Source organism: Homarus americanus, unplaced genomic scaffold, assembly GCF_018991925.1.
Source record: "Homarus americanus isolate GMGI-L3 unplaced genomic scaffold, GMGI_Hamer_2.0 scaffold51859, whole genome shotgun sequence".
In the NCBI taxonomy this organism is placed as follows: domain Eukaryota; kingdom Metazoa; phylum Arthropoda; class Malacostraca; order Decapoda; family Nephropidae; genus Homarus; species Homarus americanus.
Genome location: NW_024711292.1, coordinates 11,543,665 through 11,565,755, shown reverse-complemented (window position 1 = coordinate 11,565,755; position 22,091 = coordinate 11,543,665). Strand labels below are relative to the sequence as shown.

General features: G+C 39.9%; 1 protein-coding gene across 3 annotated transcripts in view; it reads left to right on the top strand.

Annotated features, from left to right (window-relative positions):
- The window catches only part of LOC121878759 (zinc finger protein 729-like), a 34,804-nt gene extending 13,284 nt beyond the window's left edge, over positions 1–21,520 (top strand). For all 3 annotated transcript variants that reach the window (XM_042385327.1, XM_042385189.1, XM_042385256.1), the window contains exon 3: positions 16,460–21,520. In XM_042385327.1, coding sequence (XP_042241261.1) covers positions 16,677–20,852 — 4,176 coding nt within the window. In that variant the 5' untranslated portion in view covers positions 16,460–16,676 and the 3' untranslated portion in view covers positions 20,853–21,520. The remainder of the gene's footprint in view (positions 1–16,459) is intronic.
- The last annotated feature ends 571 nt before the right edge of the window (positions 21,521–22,091 follow it).

Sequence of the window (22,091 nt, the reverse complement as noted above, 5' to 3'; positions counted from 1 at the left end):
TTAGTTATCATTTTGTACATTATTTTGATTGCATGTACAGTACAGCTTTGCCCTTGGGACAGTGTGTGCATGTAAATGAGTTTCAATAAATGAATAACGTTACATATATCGAGTCAAAAATAATAGTTGAAAAACTTTATGTAGACAGAGCTTGGATGGCTAAATTTTATAATGACCAATAATTTTAATATAAAAAATACAAAAATATTCAAGAACACAACCTTCTTGATATTTACTCCACTGGAAACGAATGTAAACATAGAACAGATTACTGTATTGGAGGATTAGCCCATCAGCTGATCAGCTGATGCTCACAACAAAACGTGTTTGTCGTAAGGATTTCGTTAATCGAAGTTTTGTTCGTTAACCGAGTTGAAGATCTTATGGGAGGTAATTCGTTAACCAAAATTTCGTTAATCGAACCGTTCATTAACCGAGGGACCACTGTATTTTCGATCGCAGTGCATCGTTCCTATTGTTGTGTATCGCTGTTATTGTTGTGACTTTGGCGTGTTATTGAGTACTTTATGTACTGTTCATTACCCTGTACTATTGTGATATTGTGTACTGTACTAAAATGGTTGATCCTCCCTCCCCCTCTGCTCTTGTCGGCTAACTGTGGACCAGGTAAGAGCTGTTTACTGTACAGTAGGGAGTGACAGTTTGGCAAAAGTTTTCAAAATCAAGTGGCTTGGGTTGGATTATTTGTCTATCGGCCACGCTGGTTCCGAATATGTTTGAATCTTTAACATCAGTGCATTAGAAGCTTTGTGGATACTTTTCGGTTCGACATAAAAAAAAACAAGAATAATGGTAGACATTCTTTATTATTGGCATGTATGCTTCAATTTATCAGCAGCACACTAGCACAGTTGGCACACTAACATTGGCTGTCCCCACAGTGTCCCCTCAGTCCCAGTGTCCCCACAGTCTAGCACTGGTAGTCCTCTTTCTTAGCCCTCCGCTTGTTTCTCTTCCTGGCCTCCAGCTTGTTCCAGGTGACCTGGTCCTGCTGCCAGGCAGAGCTGGCCACGTCTGCCGCCTCCGTGGTGAGCTTCACTCCTCTTTCCACTGCGGTGGTGGTGCAGGGCAGACCTGGCTCACTGTACGGTTCCTCCAGAAATTGCTCCAGTTCCTGGTCACTGTGCTGGAACAGGATGGGAGGGGAGGAGCTGGCCTTCTGCAGATCAACCAACTCTGACAGCTTGGTGGCTGCCAGATTCAGTTGAGGGTTCCTCACTCTCCTCACTGTCTTTCTCTTGTGCCTCTTTTCCTTCTTCCTCAGCTGCTTGATGATGTTTAGGGCCAACTCCCTCTCACTCTTGTCCATGGAGGCCAGCAGTGAGACCAGCACCACCTCGTGCTGGCCGAAGTAGCCGTTGAACTGGAGGTATGGAGTAAGCAGCTCCACTTCCTCCAGGGTGCAGTACGTCCTCACCCGGTTGATGATGGCGAGGAGGTGGCGTGGGCCCTCCAGTAGCAGATTCCTCTGCCTGATCTCCAGGAAGGAGGGCACGTAGATAAGGATGATGAAGGAGGTCATCCGTCTCTGTGACTCGCTGGGGGAGGTGGTGCTCATGTAGGCCCTCAGCTCCCTGCTCTCCGTGTTTTGCCATCTGGCGTTGGTCATGGCTCCGGCCCGTGCCCTGGCCCATCTCTCCTCAATGTGGCCGGACTCCACCGTCTTGGCCATCTCCAACAGATACCGGGTGTCCCAGCTGAACTCCTCCCAGACGACGGAGGGGATGGCATCCAGGAGAGACCTGAGGTAGGTGTTGGTGACGGCCTCGAATTCAACCACCGGAAGGTCCCACACGTTGCCGGTCAGCTTCCGAGCCTCCTCACCACTCCAGGAGGCGGGACCAGTGGTTGGGCCAGCGTAATGGTTGAATAGATGGCCGAAGAGCTTCTCCAGACTGTGGATCAGGCAGTGGATGTGGAGGAGAGGCCGTCCCAACAGCCTTTCAAACTCGGCGATGAAACCGTGATTATAGCCACTCAGTTTGTTGCAACCGTCGCTAAGGACAACCAGGAGGTCGGTGGTGTCAATACCGCGCTCCTCCAGGAAGGCCAGCAGGCTGGTGGCCAGGTCTACCCCCTTTCCCCCCACCGGGACCAGGTGACCAAGGAACTCCTCACCAGGGAAGCCGATCACTGCACAGTCTTCCCTCTTTTCCATGGCGAATCTCTTGTGGTTCTTCTCACCTACACCAGTCACTATCTTGTTCTCATTGATCCTCTCATCTACCATGAGACCTCTGACCTTGAATCCCCTGAACTTTTCTTTTTTCTGTTCTCGTGACCTCTTCCTGACTCTCTCCACTTTCTTCCAGTTAGTCACTTTAGACTTGTCCCCTTCAGTTATGATGTTGTCTGCAGCTCTGATGGTGTTTGCGATGTGAGCCACTGCATCAATGGATACCTTGAACCTGTCAGCAGTTTCTCCGATCCTGTCCTCGGCTTCTTTCTCCCTTTTCCTTTTCTCTGATCTTGCTCTCCTGTCGACCATAGCCTTGAACTCATTGTCATTGACATCCTTATAATCACTATCTTCTTCCTGAGCACTGTCATCCACTGCCGACACTTTACACGACATCCTCTCCATCTCCTCCTTACTCTTTGACCTCATCTTCTCAGTTTTCCTCTCTTCCTCAGCCCTTTTCTTTGCCCTCTTCGCTTCCTTCTCCCTCTCTTCTTTCAGCTTGGCAGTCACAATTTTGTCAACGCCATCAATGCAGCCCTCCCTTCCCGGTTTCCTCTGGGCTGCCAGGAAGCTTTTCTCTCGTTCGTGCACTTTGCTGTCGTCTGCCACATCAAACAACTTCTCAGCTATATCCTCGAACCTCATCTTCAGCTTCCCGTTCTTCGTTTTCTTCCTTTTCTGTTTCTGTCCATTTCCCTTCATCATCATCGTCTCCCTCCGCATCCTCCACAGGTCGTGGACTCTCATTTTCACCCTGATTTCAGAGATAGTGGGGACAGTGGCCTTCCTATACACATCCAGTACCTTCTCAGTCACCTTGTTGGTGGCATCCATATAATCAAAAGCATTTGTTCTTCTCCTTAACCTCTCGTTTTCTGCTTCATAAGCCAGGGCACTTCCAACTTCCTTGTTCAGAGGCAACTTGTTAGATGGCAGAGGCATCCGAACCCCGAACACCTTATCGTTACCCTGGCGCAGCTGAGTGTTGCTAATCTTAGGACGACCCATCTTGGTGGCGGCCCTTTGAACTAACTGCAAAACAACACAGAAAAAACAACTTTCAGCACTTCAATATCACCACCTATTGAACAATATTTTATTCAAAAGTACGGACTGAGATTTTGTCCTTAACTGTCCAAGTCAAGCTACTTGGGCTGAATTCGTTGATCAGTCCTGGGACGAATATTACCAACGGCGTGAATAGATTCCGTGGAATAAATTCAGGGCATTCCCGTCCAGGGAGCCTCAACAAACTCTGTAAATATTGCCATTGGCCTGCCATTGGCACATATACGGAGTTTGGTAATGTTCCATGAGCGGGAATGTCCTGAATTCATTCCACGGAATCTATCCACGCCGTTGGTAATATTGGGCCCTGGTTTTCGAAATATACGTATGTGGTGACTTGCAGCAAAGATATCGGCATAATTTGTAGCGCATTGAGTTGTAAAACAATAGCATATTATGAACCAGTGTACACAGTAGTCGAATAATCCAATTCAATAACTTGATTTTAACAGGTTGTGCCACATTGCCAGTCCCTTTATTATTTACAGTTTTTTCGCGTTTTTCATGCCAAACCCAAAAGTATCCACAAACCTTCTAATGCAATGATGTAAAAAACTCAAACATATTCGGAATTAGCGTGGCCGATAGACAAATAATCCAACCCAAGCCACTTGATTTTGAAAACTTTTGCAAAACTGTCACTCCCTACTGTACAGTATTCCCTTGGTGTTTTTGATCCTTATAATATGTATTTTTTTTTTTTTTTTACACATTCTATATGAGTGAATGTGTGTGTATGTTACAAGAGTACAGTAGGGACAGGATATATAGCGATTTTTTATAGCCATTTTTTTATATTGAATCGGTTGGATTGTCCAATTAACTAGGCCGTTCACATATATTTATTAATTGGGTTTAAGTAGCGAAACCCAACTGTAGTTCCTTGTTTTATTATAAAAGGATTGTATCTATAATTCCTGAGTGTAGATCGACCGTAAGTTCCACTATATATGAGTGAATGAGAAAGGGGACGGCGTTTATGTAATAGTGTATAAACGTTGATCACGTCCAAACAATATAAGTTGCTGTGAGTGACTGACTAAGGGTGTCGCAGTGCGGGCTTACATAGGATCTGACTATGGGCTTCTTCCCTCTTGGGAGAGTTGCCCTCTCACGTGTACCGTTCATGTCTTACTCATAGACAGTGGAAAGTTACAGGGTGGTGAATCTGAATATAATATCAGATGCATTGACCCATTTATATAATATGTTCTGTTAATGAGAGACAGGGGCCCATTACAATATCGCGACTACCAAAATTATCGACGTTTTCCAATATACTGTGTCGCGAGAAGTCTATTTATTTCGCAAGGGAAATCGGGCAGAAAATATTTCAAATTTACCGCCATGGCAAACAAATGCGTTATTTGCTCATCAGAGGCGCCACCGTGGCTGCTCACTCACGCATTCTCGCTCGCCCGCACAGCCTTTCTGAGTGAGTACCGAGTCAGCAGCTGACTCTGCTGCAGATTCCGACTCTAAGGTGAGTGTTAATGGGTTGCTAGTGACGTGAAAAGTGAAGTGAAGAGAATAGAAAGCTTAATGGAAAAGATTTAATACGGTAACTAATATTTTTGGTTTGTTCATTTATGTAGGTGTGAGATTGTCAAGTGAGGGTGGCCGTGTGGCGTCTGTTGCCGGGTCTGGTGTTCCCGGGATTGTGCTTCAGCTGCCGATTCTGGTGTTCCTTGACTTTGATATTGAAACAGTCTGGTATTCAATAGTCTAGTGTTCATTGGTGCTTTAGTTAGTAAGAAACTAAACTAACTACAGTAGGCTCTCACCAATAACGTTTAATAGGTGCCTGAAAAACACCGTTATTCGCAAAAACATTATTTGTGTGACATTAAAATACATGTAAAAAGGGTTTATTGGTGCCGCCGCCACAAGAATTTCACCCATTTTTTCCCCTTGAAGCCCTCCTAACACTTTTTGTTAGCTGAAATAAAAAGAATTGTTATTCAATCATCAAATTAAAGAGTTTGAGTAATATAACACTTAGCTTGGGGGAGTTTTTGAGGTGCTTGGTGTGATGATTGTTCCGTATCTGAGGGCCGCTAACACTTGCACTGTCTTTCATTCTACAAGCTAACCATTTCACAAGAAAATGCTCGGTTATCACTAACAACCTGTTTCTATCGCCTTTATCATTCATAGCTCGCCTCGCATTTCCATCACTCCCGAAATATTTTTAGCCAGCGCAATACTCTTCTTGGTTTCCTCTAAGTTCCTCTTAATATTTCGCACTGTAAACTCTGGACAGCTCAATTTCCTTACTTTAAAAGTTCCCAGTCATTCAGGTGGCAAATCACTCCCTCCACCACCTCCCCTAGCCCCCACAGGCAAAAATGCGGAAGCCATTATTGATCACCAACCCTAACAACCACTGGTTATACAGGCAAAAATCTCACACGTGGGCGCAGCGCTGTATTCCACTGCGCGTGTGTGAGAGTGAGGCGGACCGGACAACTACGTCATCAACATGGCGGCAAACAAACGCTATCATTGATGTGCTCGGACGCTTCCCTCGACGTGGGCGCAGCGCTGTATTCCACTGCGCGTGTGTGAGAGTGAGGCGGACCGGACAACTACGTCATCAACATGGCGGCAAACAAACGCTATCATTGATGTGCTCGGACGCTTCCCTCGAAATTTCCGTTATTAAAGAGAATCCAGACGTTATTATCGAAAATGGGTATCTATTGTAACTTACCGTTATTGTCGAAAACGTTATTGTCCTTCAATATTGCAGTGAAAGATGAATCGTCGTATAATGAATCGTTAATTACCATTAAAATAAAGCAATAATAATTTGATGCATTCCAAGGTCTGACCTTTTCATATATGTTGTGTGGTATTTTACCCTCTTTTCCCCCCCAAAAAGGAAAATTAATGAAAAAAAACTATATTCTTTAAATAATGGTTATTAATGCACTTTATACAATATATATCAATAATAATATTTAGTCACACAAGAGGAGATGGGACGCCATTGTTGTCATCAGTGTTTACACCCGGGACGATGGTTCTCCATCTGAACTGAAGAAAATTAGATTAGCTGTAGCTGTAGTAAAAATAATGCAAAAAAAAAATTATATGTTTCTTTTAATTAATGTAATTTAATGAATGTGCATGATGTCGTATGATATCAAACACCTTCAGGAATCAAGGCTTTATTCAACTCATAAATCCATATACATCTGCAACAGAACAAAACAAAACCCAATTAGAACAAGAGAATATTTAAAGTAAAGGTAAACACAAACATAATTTATTCCATAATATGACATTCACCCCCTGCCAACATAATCAATCAAACATCATAGCCTTATCGCTGGGGTTCTCTTTGCTGCCGAGTAGAACAATGAAGAGGTAACTCTTGCATGATACTAGGATTCAGCAATGTCGTCCCGGTATCTCCCTCTGCAGCAACTCCCTCACCATTATCCAACATTTCTGGCTCCAGTGAAGGTGAGTTTGATCTTGCAGAGATGTCTGAGGATGAGGTTCTACCGGGGCATGGAGCAAGATCATGGAGGGAAACTGAAGATTCACGTCCATCTGGATACTTGATGTGTGCATACGTTGGGTTAGCCTCGAGGAGCTCCACCTCATCAATGAGAGGGTCACCATTGCTTGAGCGGACGTATCGGCGTAAGAAGACAGGACCTGGAGTCGTTAGCCATGTTGGCAGGGATGTACCCTGACAAGATCGTCTTGGAAAATTGAAAAACCTCTCACGTGGAGTCAAGTTGATGGCTGGTGAGAGGAATGATCTAATGGAGTGAAGTGCTTCAGGTAGGAGAGCCTCCCATTCACTATCCGGAAGATTCGAGATTTGGCAGCTAAACATGTGGACTTCCAGATTATGCCATTGTACCGTTCTATTTGACTGTTTCCTGTTGGGAGGTAAGGTGTAGTTTTGCTGGACGCCACTCCATGACTAGCAAGATGAGTTTTTACTTCACGAGACATAAATGCACTTCCTCGATCAGAGTGGACAAAACTCGCTATACCACAAGGCGAGAAGATGGTGTCCAGACATCTGATGACAGTTGAGGATGTCATGTCAGCACATGGAATAGCAAAGGGAAATCTGGAATATTCATCCACAGCAATGAAGAGATGTGAGTTTCTCGTGCCTGATGGAAGAGGACCTTTGAAGTCAATGCTCAGTCTATCCATTGGTTGAGTAGCTTTGATAAGGGTATTTTCAGTAGGCCTGTGAAATGTTGGCTTGATTTCAGCACATACACGACAAGTTGAACAGACCTTTTTCACATCCTCCGTAGAAAATGGGAGGTTCTTTGTCCGGACAAAATGAAGCATTCTGACAACCCCCGGGTGGCAGAGCCCTTCATGGATGACAGTTAGGTTTGACGATGATATGGCTCCGCAGAACGCTCGGGTGAAAGTGTCAGGAGCAACGTTGTCTCTACCTGGCCGATACCAAATGGAATAGCTAAAACAAGCGAGTTCGAGCCGCATCCCTTGTGTCTTGTCATTCTTCACTTTAGTCCTCCTACGACTGTCCAGCATAAATACAACTGATCCCTGGTCGGTAACAATGGTGAAGTGCTGTCCCAACAACAGGCGAGACCATTTTCTCACCTCTTTAATTATTGCAGTCGCCTCCTTCTCAACAGGAGGATAGTGAATCTCACTGCCAGATAACATCCGAGACATGAAGGCTACTGGCCGACCAGCTTGATTCAAAGTAGTAGACACGGCCACATCCGACACATCACACTCCACAACAAATGGGATGGCATGGTCAATGCTATTTAGGGCAGCTTCCCCAAGCAGTTTCTTCAAGTCATCAAAAGCTGTGAGTGCTTCACGGTCCAAAGGAAAAGATTTAGCCTTGTAAAGAGGCCGTGCCTTGTTTGAAAACTCCGGGATCCATTTAGCGTAATAAGCAAACATACCAAGAACACGTTGAAGAGCCGATCGGTTTGTAGGTGGTGGAAGTTCTTGCAGTGGTTTTAGCCTTTCAGGATCTGGTTAGATTTGACCATTTCCAAGTTGATAACCCAGAAGATTGATTGATGTTGCTGATATTGTAGATTTGGATGTATTGAATGTCAGCTTCCTTTTCTCAGCAGCAGCAAGAAATTTCTCAAGATTTGCGTCATGTTCTTTCTGATCCCGACCACCTATGGTAATATTGTCAAGGTAGGGAAATGTGTCACATAGATTCTCCTCCTCCACGAACTTGTCTATGGCTCTTTGAAAAACGGCGACACCATTAGTGACACCAAATGGTACACGTGTGAATTGATACAGTCTGCCATTTGCTTCAAATGCTGTAAAGGGTTTATCAGACTCGCTTATGTGTAGTTGATGACATGCGCTCTTTAGATCAAATGTTGAGAACACTTGGTACTTAGCAAGAGTGTTGACCATGGTTTCAATGTTTGGCAATGGATATACGTCGAGATTGGTGTAAATGTTCACCGTAGAAGAGTAGTCGATGCACATTCGTTTTCTGTGACAGCCTGAATCATCTCTTGCAATCACCACCTGTGCACGCCAAGGTGATGTACTTGATTCTATGATGCCTTCGGACAGTAAGCGTTGTATTTCTTTGGTAATGAACTTTTGGTCATCAGGGCTAAACTTCCTAGATTTGGTGGCTATCGGATTTGCATCTCCTCGCATGTTTGCAAATAACAGTGGTTCTGACATACCTGCTGATGCCAGGCTACATACAAGCTTGTTACCAGTGTTGGAAATCTTGAGCTTAGGTCTGGGTCCTCCATACTCGATGGTAACTGAGGAGTGTTGTTTTTGGAATTCTATGCCGAGAATAACATCACCACAAAGATTCTTAATGACACCCAGTCGTGTATTTGGATAATGACTGTCATTCACATAGAGATCCACCGTACATTCACCTATCACAGAAGCCGTTGAAGAAGACATTGCCAGGGTTATACTTTGGGAAACGGGTTTGATGTGAAGCTTAAGCCGATGGGCCACTCTCTTGTCAAGTAAACTCTCAGAACTTGCCGAATCAATAAGGCCGGAGATTCATCTTCCATTTACCTCTAAGTTTGTAGCAGAGCAATTCAGGCAATGAGGAGCAGCAACTGAGATGGCACAAAAAGTAGGAGATGAAATTGATGCCGTGACCTGTTTCTTACCCTTAGTCTGACAGACTTTTGCCCAGTGCCCTCTTTTTCCACATAAAGAGCAATCACTATCTTTAGCTGGACATCTCGCCCGTAAATGAAAACTGCCACCACAAAACCAACATCGTTTCTTAGTGGTCATACTACCAAGTGTTGAGTTCTCAACTGGATGTGTATCTTGTTGATTAGTGTGTGGTGACTTACCAGTTTCCTCCACACATCCTGAAGCTGCTGCAATGACAGGGCCTAGTGGCTGGAAGGCTTCAGAAGTACGCTGTGCAAGATCCAAGGCTCTAGTTTGATCAAAGGCTTGAGAGAGTGTGAGAGCCTGATTTTCCAATAGACGTTGACGTATATTTGCAGAAGACAGTCCGTTGATGAAGGCATCCCGTACTAACTCTTCACGATATTTTTTGGCTGTGACAGCTTTTAGAGTACAATCTATGCTGAGTCTGTGCAAGTCGCGAAGAAATTCATCCAGTGTTTCAGAAGGACGCTGACGTCTTGTGGCATGCTGGTGTCTGGCGATTAGCTAATTTTTCTTTTTCACATACACCTTTTCCAACACTTATATAGCGGTTACAAACTCCTTAGCATCAGCAAAGTATTCATACACAGTAGCAGACACATATTTTGTCAAACATCGTAGTTTGTCAGGTGATCTGTCTCCACACTCATCAATAAAGTTTTTAAAAGTTTTACGCCAATGCTTGTATTCCTTCTCAGCAGCTGGGGAATTTGGATCAACATCAAGCTTGTCGGGGCAGAGTATGCGTTCCATGTTGCTAGTAGAATATGAGTTGAATAAATTGTCGTATGATATCAAACACCTTCAGTAATCAAGGCTTTATTCAACTCATAAATCCATATACATCTGCAACAGAACAAAACAAAACCCAATTAGAACAAGAGAACATTTAAAGTAAAGGTAAACACAAACATAATTTATTCCATAATATGACACAGTAGAAATAACCACTAATGGTAAAGAAAAAAGTGAGACGGCAGAAGGCCAACATTTATAAGTGCACAATCGTGGAAACATCGTCATTTCTCTTATGTACAAAAGATTCATTATTGTTTATTACTGAAGGTCTTTTTGATTGAATTTATGTTTATGTGTGCAAAATTAACAATACAATTCATTAATAATATGTAGAATATTAAAACACACAAGAGGAGACGAGGCAGCATTGTTGTTAGTGTTTACACATGTGACTGACTGGTTCTACATATAAAACTGAAGAAAATAAGACCCAGGTTGTAGCTGTAGTAAAATTAATGTAAAAAGCTTAATATGGTTGTTTTAAGTAATGTTATTTAATGTTAATAAATGGAACAATAGAAGTAGCTACCCATTAATGGTAAAGAAAAAAAGTGAGACTGCTCAATGCCAATGTATGTAAGTGCACACATGTGAAAACATATCGTCATTACTCTACATAAAAATATGAAAGCAACACTTAATACTGTTCATATTTGTTTTAATTAATGCTTCTGAATTTAAAGCAAAAATTCTACTCACCAATGGTGGTAAAGTTGAAAACATAAGGACAGCCAATGTTGTTGTGTGAGTTTTTACTCGGATCATGAAGTTGCCAAGTCATCAGCTGTAGCTTTCCATAATGTTGTCATAGCTGTTGCTGAAGCTGTTACTGAACCTGTAGTTGCTGAATTTGATTTTGTAGCTGATGCTGAAGCTGTAGCTGATGTTGATGGTGTAGCTGAAGTAGATGGTTTAGACCTTCAAATAATAAAATTGTCTAAAGAACCTTGCGCAGTTGCTTTCTTATTCTCATTATACATCTTTATGTAGAGGTCATATGCTTTTTTCACATCCCTGTTTATTTTAATACTTCGTTCTGTTAATGGATCCACTTCAGAAAATATGTTCATCCCTTGCTCCATGTGAGCAAATGCTTCTGCCAAGCTCTTTGTCATACATTTGTGAGATGAGGTACGGTTTGTGTGTTTGTGGTCCGGTCGTGTTGTTCCTGTTCAATTTGTTTAAGTTCTTCGTTGGTTAGGTCTTCTACGTAACTGTTTAACAGCTCCTGAACATTTTCTTCATCAACTTCTTCAAATCCTACAATGTGCTTGGCAAGCTCAACAATATTTCTTTGAATGTTTGTCATGGTTTCCTCAAAACCTTTAAAGGTTTTTACACATTCCGGCCACAATTTCCTCCACACACCATTCATGTTATCATGTTACTTCCTTCCATGACTGTCCAATGTTTTTAACAGCAAACCTTATTTGCACTTAACGGAGTTGTAGACAGAGCACTTTCTTTAATTTTTAACCAATTTTTACTGATAATTTTCACTGTTGATTCCGCCATCCCCAAAGCACGCGAAATATCCACACCCCTCTCACCTTTTTCATATCGTTTTAACACATCTAGTTCTCGGCTAAGCTTATACACTTTCTTTTAGCTTTTGAACCAACACTACCATCAGTTGCTCTCTTGCTCATGTTGAATAGGGACTCAAAAATGTCGTAAGAAACCTGAGAAAGTTTTTCTCTTGTTCCTGTTCAGATGCGTGAAAACAAAGGGACCGCCAAGCTCCGACTGTTGTTTACTGGTTATGCGCATTACTACTCATTAGCCTGGCAGCTTCTTGCGCAAGGCGCTCTTCTTTCTTTTTTTTCAGTTTTTTTTTATAATATTTATATGAAAATGTAATTTTTTTTTAATTATATTTTTGTCGTAAATATAAATAAAACAATGACGTAAATTGAATTGGGTCCTAAATTAACTAGGATCTTAAATATGAATAGTCGTTGGTCGAACTGTCGTTATCGGAGGCTTTACTGTATGTGACGAACATCCTTGGACCCTATCTCTCGATATATCCCGACCCTACTGTACAGTGACCCCTCGGTTAACGAACTCAATCCGTTCCAGAAGGTCGTTCGTTAACCGAAACCATTGTTTCAATGGGTTTTTGGGTAATTGGTTCCAGCTCACCGAAAATTTCCTAAATTCAACAAAAATGGTAGAAAAGTTCACTTACTTTGAGGTGTGTATGTAGAAGGCTCCTGGATGATGATGATGATGGGAATTAGAATGGGGGTGGAGGAGAAGGAGGAAGAGAAGGCATTCGGGTGGAAGAGAAGTCACCCCATGGCACCATTTCACCCATAAAATTTTAGTTCTCTTGGTGTATTTCAAGATTATTTTCTTTAAATCAACACTGCACTGCATTATATATTGTCAATATGTAAAATATATTTCAAAATGACCAATAATTTGCTTGGAAACACAGAAAAAAAGCGTTTAGTTGAGAGTCTCAAGCAAGATGTTACCTCCAGTGAAAACAGAGAGAGACTAACGCCTGTCTGGTGTGTTAACAGGCTGGATGGCACGCCAGAAACTAGTTTCTTTACCTTCAATTATGTTCAATAATTGTTAAAATGACTAAAAATGTTAATATTAAACTTTTAAAATTATTGAATAGTATAAACTTCTTGATATTTACTAAAATAGTAAGGAATTTAAGCCCTAAAAGCGATTACTGTATTGGCGGACTGATACTAAAGCTGGTTGCCCAGTCAGTGCAAGCGAAAACATGTTGAGGTCGGTTCGTAAGAAATTCATCAACTGAATTTTTGTTCGTTAACCGAATTGAAGATCCTTATGGAAGGCAGTTCGTTAACCGAAATTTCGTTAACCGAGGCGTTCGTTAAATGAGGGGTCACTGTATTACAAGAAAATTAAGAAAATTACATACAGTATATCTACCCGAAATGATGAGTTGAACATTAACATCTCACAGTTCAGCCTCACCCACTCTGACTGCTATTAGATGGCGAGTCTGTCAGCCGGCGACTCAGCTGCACAATTACGTGCAATTCCCATGAATATTATTCTTCGTTATCCCTTGTTTAAGATATTTCTCATTTCTGTTCACTCGGTGATCAAATCACCTAGTGATCTGTTTTTCAGGATCACATCCTGATCGCAAAACGATGCATCCCTCTACTGGTAAACCTTGAGATATTATATCCCAGGATGCGATATCCCACTTTAGCGATGGTAATAAATTAACGCCATTTCACTATACTGTATACAATCAAAACAACTCACTTTAATGATATCCATAAAATAACTATCAATATCCATTGGTTGGAATTTTTTTCTCTAGTGCAAACTATGGGTTTTTTACACTCAAATTAATCGCTGTCTTGCAAGGATTCCTGCAATGCAAATTATACTTTTCTGTGTCAAGTCAGTGACATTTTATATGGAAACATTATTTAACCCTATGCACCACACATCTCTATCTTCACTTGTCAGTCTACCCACATGCTACCATACAGCCAACCCGTGCACTATAGCCCTCCCCTGATTCTTTGTCGATCATAAACCCACCAGCGCATGCCTCCATGATTATTGGCCAGCATCGTACACTGTACTTATCATCAGTGTTTTTCTTTTTCTTATATAGTGAGAGGACAGCACTAACATTTAGACTGAACTGTATTATGGTGACTGTGAAGTGATATTTTCTGTGTTTTTGTGACTGTAAAGTACGTCATTTTCGTAAACATGTGTTCTGTGCGTGTGGGCTGATATCATTGTGCTTACACTGTCATCCCTGTTTATTTTCTTACAGTTAAGTAAACACTACAGGTTAATACTGTACATTACTGTATAGTAATCTTTTACTTTTTTACATTTATCCTCTTCACCACTGATCGGCTGTTAGCCGCTTGGGCGATCAGTCACGTGTCTGTTACTTTTCTCTTTCTTTTATCTTCACCAAATGATCGGCTCGTTAGCCGCTTGGGCGATTGGTCACATCTCTGTTACGCACTGTTGGCAAGTACTGGGCATGCACCGGCTCCTGAATGTACCTGAACCCGCTCCAGTGTTGGTCAAGTTTGGTCTTGAAAGAGCTCACACTCAGTGCCGTCACAACACTTTCTGGTAGATTGTTCCAGTTAATGTGACTCTGAAGTGATACAGTGGAGTACACTACAGATTAATACTGTACATTGCAGTAATATTTATGCTCAGTTTTTGTGACTGAAGTGAGTCAGGTGCAGTATACTCTCGATTTAATGGATTCCAATATAAAGAACTCGATTTACTGGAAGGTATTTTTTCCATTATTTTTTGCTCGATTTAGTGAACTAGTTCGCTAAATCGAGATTAATTCCATTAATACGCTCACACCTAAGGAAACACCTCAGACACATGATACAGTAAAACCTACTTCAGCCTCCGGCGAATGTACTAAATGTATAAAAACGATAAATACAGTGAGTTCTGCTATAACGCGTGTTTTGATAATGCGAATTTGCTCTAACGCGATTTATGAATTCGGAACAATATTTGTATAGCGCGAACGCTTGTTTGTTATAACGCGATTTTTGCTTACTATTTCTCCAATTTTGTGGTATTAACTGTGAATATGGTAAAGAAGAATATCTCCAAAAAGAGTTCTGATGATAGAATTCCCGGTGATTATCGTAAAAGAAAGGATATAACACTTGAAGAGAAGCTCGATGTTATCAACCTCAAAATCACCCTTCTCCCCCATCAAGTTACATTCATATTTTTTCAAGGTAAAGTGCTAAATTTACTGTATGATTTCGTTATTAGATATGAATGTAACATTTATTTAGACTGTGCTATCCTTTGTGTTAGGCTAACTACTAAATTTTTTCGATTTCGAGTAATCTGCACCTAACCCTATTTTCTCCATAAGCCCTGTTATTTCTATTTCGCGATTTTCTATAACACGATATTTTACAAGAACACAATTATCGCGTTATAGCAGAACTACCTGTAAATGAATAATGATATAAAGCAATTATCGGAAACGGAGAAAATGAAGATAAAATCACTCAAAACCTTTCTCTTCTGGGCCTGAGGACAAAGGTTCCCAGCGTTATGAAAGATTGTACCATGTTTAGCCACATCCTCACATGGTTGGTGCGTGGGTGGGAAGACCAACCACTTGGGTAACGCTGGATTTTTCTGTTCTGGGTCTATTTATAATTACTGTGCAAACATAATTATTTCTTTAAATGTACACACAATACTAAAAAAGGTTAAGTAATACAGTAATAAATCAATGTAACTCCAAGCTTCGCTAACGAGGAGAAGGGTGAGGTGACGAGTCAGGTGGTAAGGTGACATGCCAAGACACTTACACAACACACACATTAACAGCATTACTAAACCATTGTCTTATAACATTTTACTTTAGAATTTATATTTTAAAATTAATTGATTCATGATGGCTCGATTTGGCTACTTTTGCACTTAGACAACTGATCAGTGAATAAACAAGGGCATATGGAGACACATTACGCACTAGTGATGTCGTGAAGCTTCGCAACTGCAACCACAACTGCAGAGCAACCGCATAAGTTATCACAACCACCACAACCGAAACAACCACATGAACCCATGCAGTTGTCATGGTTACGAAACAATCACAAACAAGAGCTGAGAAATACATTGAGCAGTGGGGCCCTCCATGGGGTTATTAGCTTATTAGCTAGGAACTAAAACAAATGAGGGAATTGGTCCTGAACAAGAGTCAGAGCTATAGCTTTTGTATGAAGTGTACTGATTGGTTAGACAGTTACTATAAATCCTTCTGCCTCTAAAGGGTGAATGTTTTGCTAAATTTCCCTATTTTTTTACCAGTGGTGTAATGGGAATGTGAATAATTGGGGGTTGTCCAACACAAACTGCCATATCTGGTTGATTACTGGCTATGCCATAAAAAAGGTACTTCAGGACCAGTCCCACCATTTATGGGAGTCTGGACCAGGTAACTTGGATACCCTCCCTCCTTCCAATAGGTGGGTATAAAAGTTGTTCCAGAACTGGAAATCACAGTATGACCAACAAATATTGTAGTGGACAGATAGTATGCACATGTCTCACAGCTGATGTGATATGATGGCTTGTTAGTAATGTTCACTTTATACAGAAGAGATACTGTACTTACATTACCTTGATTATTTTTATTTTGATACTCAAGCAATTTACTGATACTCTATATACTAATGTCAATCATTTGTCTTGCAGGTGCGGAAATGTCCTGAGGTTAACTCTACTTCACCACTGATTATTAGAGATGAAGGTTTCCCAACTGGTCATGCTCCTTAACTTACTACATTCCAACTTCTTATCAGAAAACATCACCAGAGAAGTGAAAATACATACATTTGTATTACTGCATATATCAACGAGAAATTATTACTAGAATTTATTTAATGTGAAAATTTGTACAGGTATTGTAGTCATGGAACAAATGAGTGATAATACTTCAGAAAATAAAGAATATGATTCTGATATATCAACTGTCAGTTTAGGTTTTACGAAGAATGAAGAAGAGATTGTCAAGTCAATAGCAAAAACATTAGTGGGAGATATACCATTTTTTAATATTGATAATGGTAAAGTGAAAGGTAGTCAGGAGTGTCCTCTGGATTCTAAAGTTTCTCAAGTATTGGTATCAAATTTAGAAAGTAAGGATACTCTACAGAATACAATACCAGATTTAAATATAAGTTCAAAACCCAAGAGAAACAAAGATTTAGCAGATGGTGCACGTATCTCTCCAGCCAGGGGATCACTTACACCTTCAGTTGGAGATGTTATAATTAAGATAGAAAACAGTGAAACTTCACAAAAACTAGATGGTAATATCCTTGAAGGTGATTATGAGTTTGTTGAATTTGATGACAAAGGACTAGTAATTGAAACCAAAAATGGAGCTGGAATCCTTCGGGGAAGAAATAAGAGAGAGGAGACAAGGGTTAATACTGCAAAAAAGGAATCTTTGAAATATATGTGCAAGCTTTGTGGCATGTCTTCACAGACACCTTCTAATCTCAGACATCATATGATGATGCATACTGGACAGAAACCTCATACTTGTTTATACTGTGGCATGACTTTTCATCAGTCCCATCTCCTGATAGAACACATATGCACACACACTGGTGAAAATCCTTTAGAGTGTGAGGTGTGTGATGAGACGTTTACCACAAAGTCTGCCTTAAAATCACATATGAAAGTACATGCCGAAGTGAAGGGTCACAAATGTCAAATATGTCATGCAGCATTTTCTGATAAATTGCAGTTGAGAATCCACACAAAGAAACATAAAGATAAATTTTATGAATGCACTGATTGTGGGGACAAATTTATAACTGCACCTAGACTAAAGCGTCATCAGATGATACACACTGGAGAGAGGCCATATCAGTGTGAAGAATGTGGAGTGGCCTTTCGTGAAGAAACAACGCTAAGAGCTCATATGGGCACCCATCTTCCTCGGGGACCATATCCTTGTTATTTATGTGGAAAGATATTTTCACGTCTAAATAGTCTATCGCTACACAAGAAAGTACACAACACAAATGGTACTTACAGGTATGTACCTAAAAAAATGGAACCAGTGCAAAACATTGACAATTCTGGTAATGGGTCAGTAGATAAGAATGTTGATACTAATAATTATTTATCAGAAGAATTAGAAGTTAAAGATAGATGTATACCAATTAAAGAAAATAATTTAAGAAGTAAAAGTACAAATGCATCATTTGAGGAATTTACTTGCAGTCAGAACATGAAAACTCAAGTAATGGATTCATGTTTTCCCACTATTACTGAACCTCCAAGTGACTTAACAAGAAGTATCATGACAGATGTTGAACAGGAAATGGTGAGTGTTCCTCACCCTGATATTGTGCGAGATGCTCTTGCCACAGGCACTGTGTTAGAGTCTCAGGGGGAAGATGGACAAGGCTACTTGATAGTACTTCCAAAAGCCTTAGCAGAAAAGGATTATACTCTCATAGCTTTGCCTCCAATGCCAGCCTCTAAGATTGCCATGGTGTCAGAATCTGTGGTGCTGCAAGAAAATGAAGAACAGGGACATAATAATTGTGATTTATTTGTTTGGGATAATGACATTGATGCAGTCACAGAAGTTGCTTTTGATCCAGAAAGAGAGTTACTTCCTGTGGAAGAAATTTATAGTAAGGCTAAGAAACAGAAAAAAGAAAAGGTGGTAGTTGATGAAGAGAATATTTTGCAAGAAGAGTTACACACAAATAAATCTGTCAAAATTCAAAAAAAAGAAAAGAAAATGAAGGATAAGAAGATTCGTATTCCAAAGTCTTATGAATGTCAGCACTGTGGCCGGAATTGTAAGACTTCTTCAAATTATATTATTCACATGCGCACTCATACAGGTGAGAGGCCTTATTATTGTGATTATTGTGGAATAGGTTTTAAGCAATTAGCCCATCTAAAAGCTCATGTCAGGATACACACAGGAGAGGAACCATATAAGTGTAATATATGTGATGCTACATTTAAACAGTCTTCAAGATTAAAATCTCACCAGAGGACACAACATGTTGAAGGAAAAGTAAAGAAAAAGAAAATAGCAAAGAAGTTTTCTATTAGAAATTTCTATTGCAAGATATGTGATAAAACATTTCTTGATTCTTGCTATAAAAAACAGCACATGAGAACACATGAAGATGAAGCACAGTACAAATGTGACAGATGTGATGCTGTATTCAAGACTAAAAGTACCTTCAAGAAGCATAGGTTGCATCATGTAGATAATTGGGGTATTTGTGAATTGTGTGGTCTTCAATTTGAGGGTGTTAAAGCATTAAATGTGCATAAACAGACATCACATGGAAGAGATATAAATGATTTCAAGAAAGAAGGACATGATGTTAATGAAACAATAAAACTTGAGGGTGAAAGTGATCATGTCTCCAGCAGTGAAGAAATAAAAGAAAATGTAATTGAATCCGTTTTAAATTCTGTTAATGAGCGCTTCAAGCACTACCAAGGTTCTCATGTACTAAGTTCAGAATGTACAGAAAATATGACTAAAACAAAAATTATAAATGCAAGTATCCCAGCTGATTTTAAACAGTACCAGTGCATGGTGTGTAAAAAATATTTCAGACAAAGCTCCAATCTTAAGACTCACATGAGAATGCATACTGATGAGAGGCCATATAAATGTAATGACTGTGGAAATGCATTTCGTCAAATTTCCCATTTGAAAGACCATGTGAAAATGCACACTGGAGAGAAACCTTTTAGATGTAGTGGCTGCTCAGCAGCCTTTACTCAGTCTTCAGCAGTAAAGTATCACATTAGAAAATATCACAAAGGAAAGGCTCATGTGGTGAAGGAGCAAAAGAATATACTCTTACAAGATAAGGAATCAATAACTCTTGAAAATACAACTCAGATGATTGATGATACTATTGTAATAAGTATTGAAAATGGAGTATCAGTATCAGTTGAGCATAAACATTTTGAAAAGAGCACTGGAGCACTGAAAAAAGAAAAAGATAAAGAGTACAAAAAGGATATTTCTACTTATTCTCCAAAAATTCACAGTTATACTCCTAACACAAAAATTTTGCAGAAATGTGAAATGTGTAATAGGTCTATTGGAAAACATGCTCGTCATGTTACAGTAACCGACAATGATGGACGGTTAAATATATGTAGGAGATGTTCAACTCGTGCAAAATCAACCAAGCTACCAGTACTTATTGTAAGGTGTAAAGAAGAGCAAAATGAGGAAGAATCTGAAATCCACAATAATCAAAATGAGGAACAAGAAACTATCCCAAAAGAAAGTTTTGTGAAGATTGATAGGAAGAAAATATGTGAGAAAACTTTTGAAACAATTAGGAAATCAAGTGAACCAAGTATATGTAATGAATATAAAGAAACATGCTTTGAATTAGAGGATAGCAAGAAAAATATAAACCATTGTGAAGAAAATATTGGGAACATTTGTGACATGTGTGGAAAGGCATTTGGGAGGGCCTCAGCACTTACATTTCATAAGCAGATGAGTCACAGAAATGATTATGATGAAGAGGAAGAAAGGTTATTGACAAACTATAGAAGTGAAAATGATGATTTGGATAACAAAATGAAAATGAGTGAGTTTATCAAGGAAACAACTGTAACAGCAAGTAGTCAATATCAGCATCCATGTGCTCCTTTAGAAATTAAGGTAGAGGCAGAAGACATATCATTTAGTGAGATAGAATATTGCAAGTGCTCATTTTGTGGTATAAAGTTGTCTGATATGTCCATGTTAAATAAACATATAAGTCAGCTACACCCAGAAGAAATATCTCATATGAAGTCCCAGGCTGATATTAGTAATAGGAGTTACAGTTCAGTGAATAACAAATGTGTAATGCAAAAGAAAAGAAAAATATGGACTAGAAAAAAGAAAACAGAAAATGAAGGCAAAATTATGACAAATAGATTTAATGATACAGTGGGTGGAAAAGAGTTTTGTCTTAATGAAATCAGCCAGTATAAATGCCAGGGATGTGAAAAGTCTTTCACTAGAGTAGCAAAGCTAAAGGATCACATTAATAGTTGGTGTAAAGCAAACAAAAAAAGTTAAGTGTGTGTGATCAAGTTATAGGGAAAAAATATTTTTTCAGGAAGAGGGCAGTGAAATGCAGTAATTTCACCTTTTATTCACTTGGAAAATACAACATTGACTAAACAGATACAGTACAGGTGCTTCACTACTTATGAACTAGTTACGTTCCTGAGGCTTGTTTGTAAGTCCAACTTTACTCCTGTTTGTTCTATCTGGAATTTTCTTCAAAATAATCCAGTCTCATCCACATTAAACACCTGCTCTGGCAGGTAACCCCCCTCGGTGGTGATGTTTGTATCTCTGAAAGTTTGTAAGTTGAACTTTCTTAAGTAGAGGAGCACCTGTATATGTCATTTGGTTTTAGGTAAATTGATTCATGGAGATATGCTCATTGAATGCTTTAGCTATCCTGTTACAGTGTTGATAGGAGAGTGGGTATTGCACTGTGAGCTGCAATAATTATCAAAATATCATATTTACAGCTATTTTGTGATCATGTTTATATATTATTTTAATAATAATTTACTTAAAACTGGTATTTTTTTTATTTTCTAATGAGTTCTATTGCAACTTTAGTTGTTATATAATTGTACTGAAGCAAATTGTTAGTAAGAATAAATATGAAACATTGTTGCACAAATAAAAAAATTGGTTATGAGGATCAGACACTGTTTAAACTATTACAATGTATTGTATTTTTACAACCTGTGCGTGCGTGCGTGCGTGCGCGCGCCATTTTAGCAGAGATTGGCACCCTCTAGGATAAACAAAGACTGACATGCATGCTAATACATTCATCTTTCTATGGTTAACTACCCTTTACTAGGTGGCTTGGGTATAGGTGCTCATTAAGCTAGTGGTATAGGACCCAGGAGACCTGCCTGATCTGAGTGTCTGGGACTAATCATAAAGATTAATACATACATTACAGTACATTACAGTGGGTATATCGTACTGGTGCGTCCACGCATCAGAAACCTGCGCACGTGATCCCCTTTAACACATGTTAATATTGCTATGTTCTGGACTTGCCAGACCTTTACTCTTGAACAACTTTGGTTAACCAAAGTAGGCAGCTACCAAACAGGGAGGTACTACCGCCTGGGAAGATATTGGAAGCATAATGTATTGTCTAATGGTAGACCCTGCTGCCATATGGCATCACAAAAATTGTGACCAAGTCCCAGATTGCTGATCTGACTTTCTGCCTCATTTACACACAATTGCAGGTTTCAATTGTTTTTCTTACTGTTGACT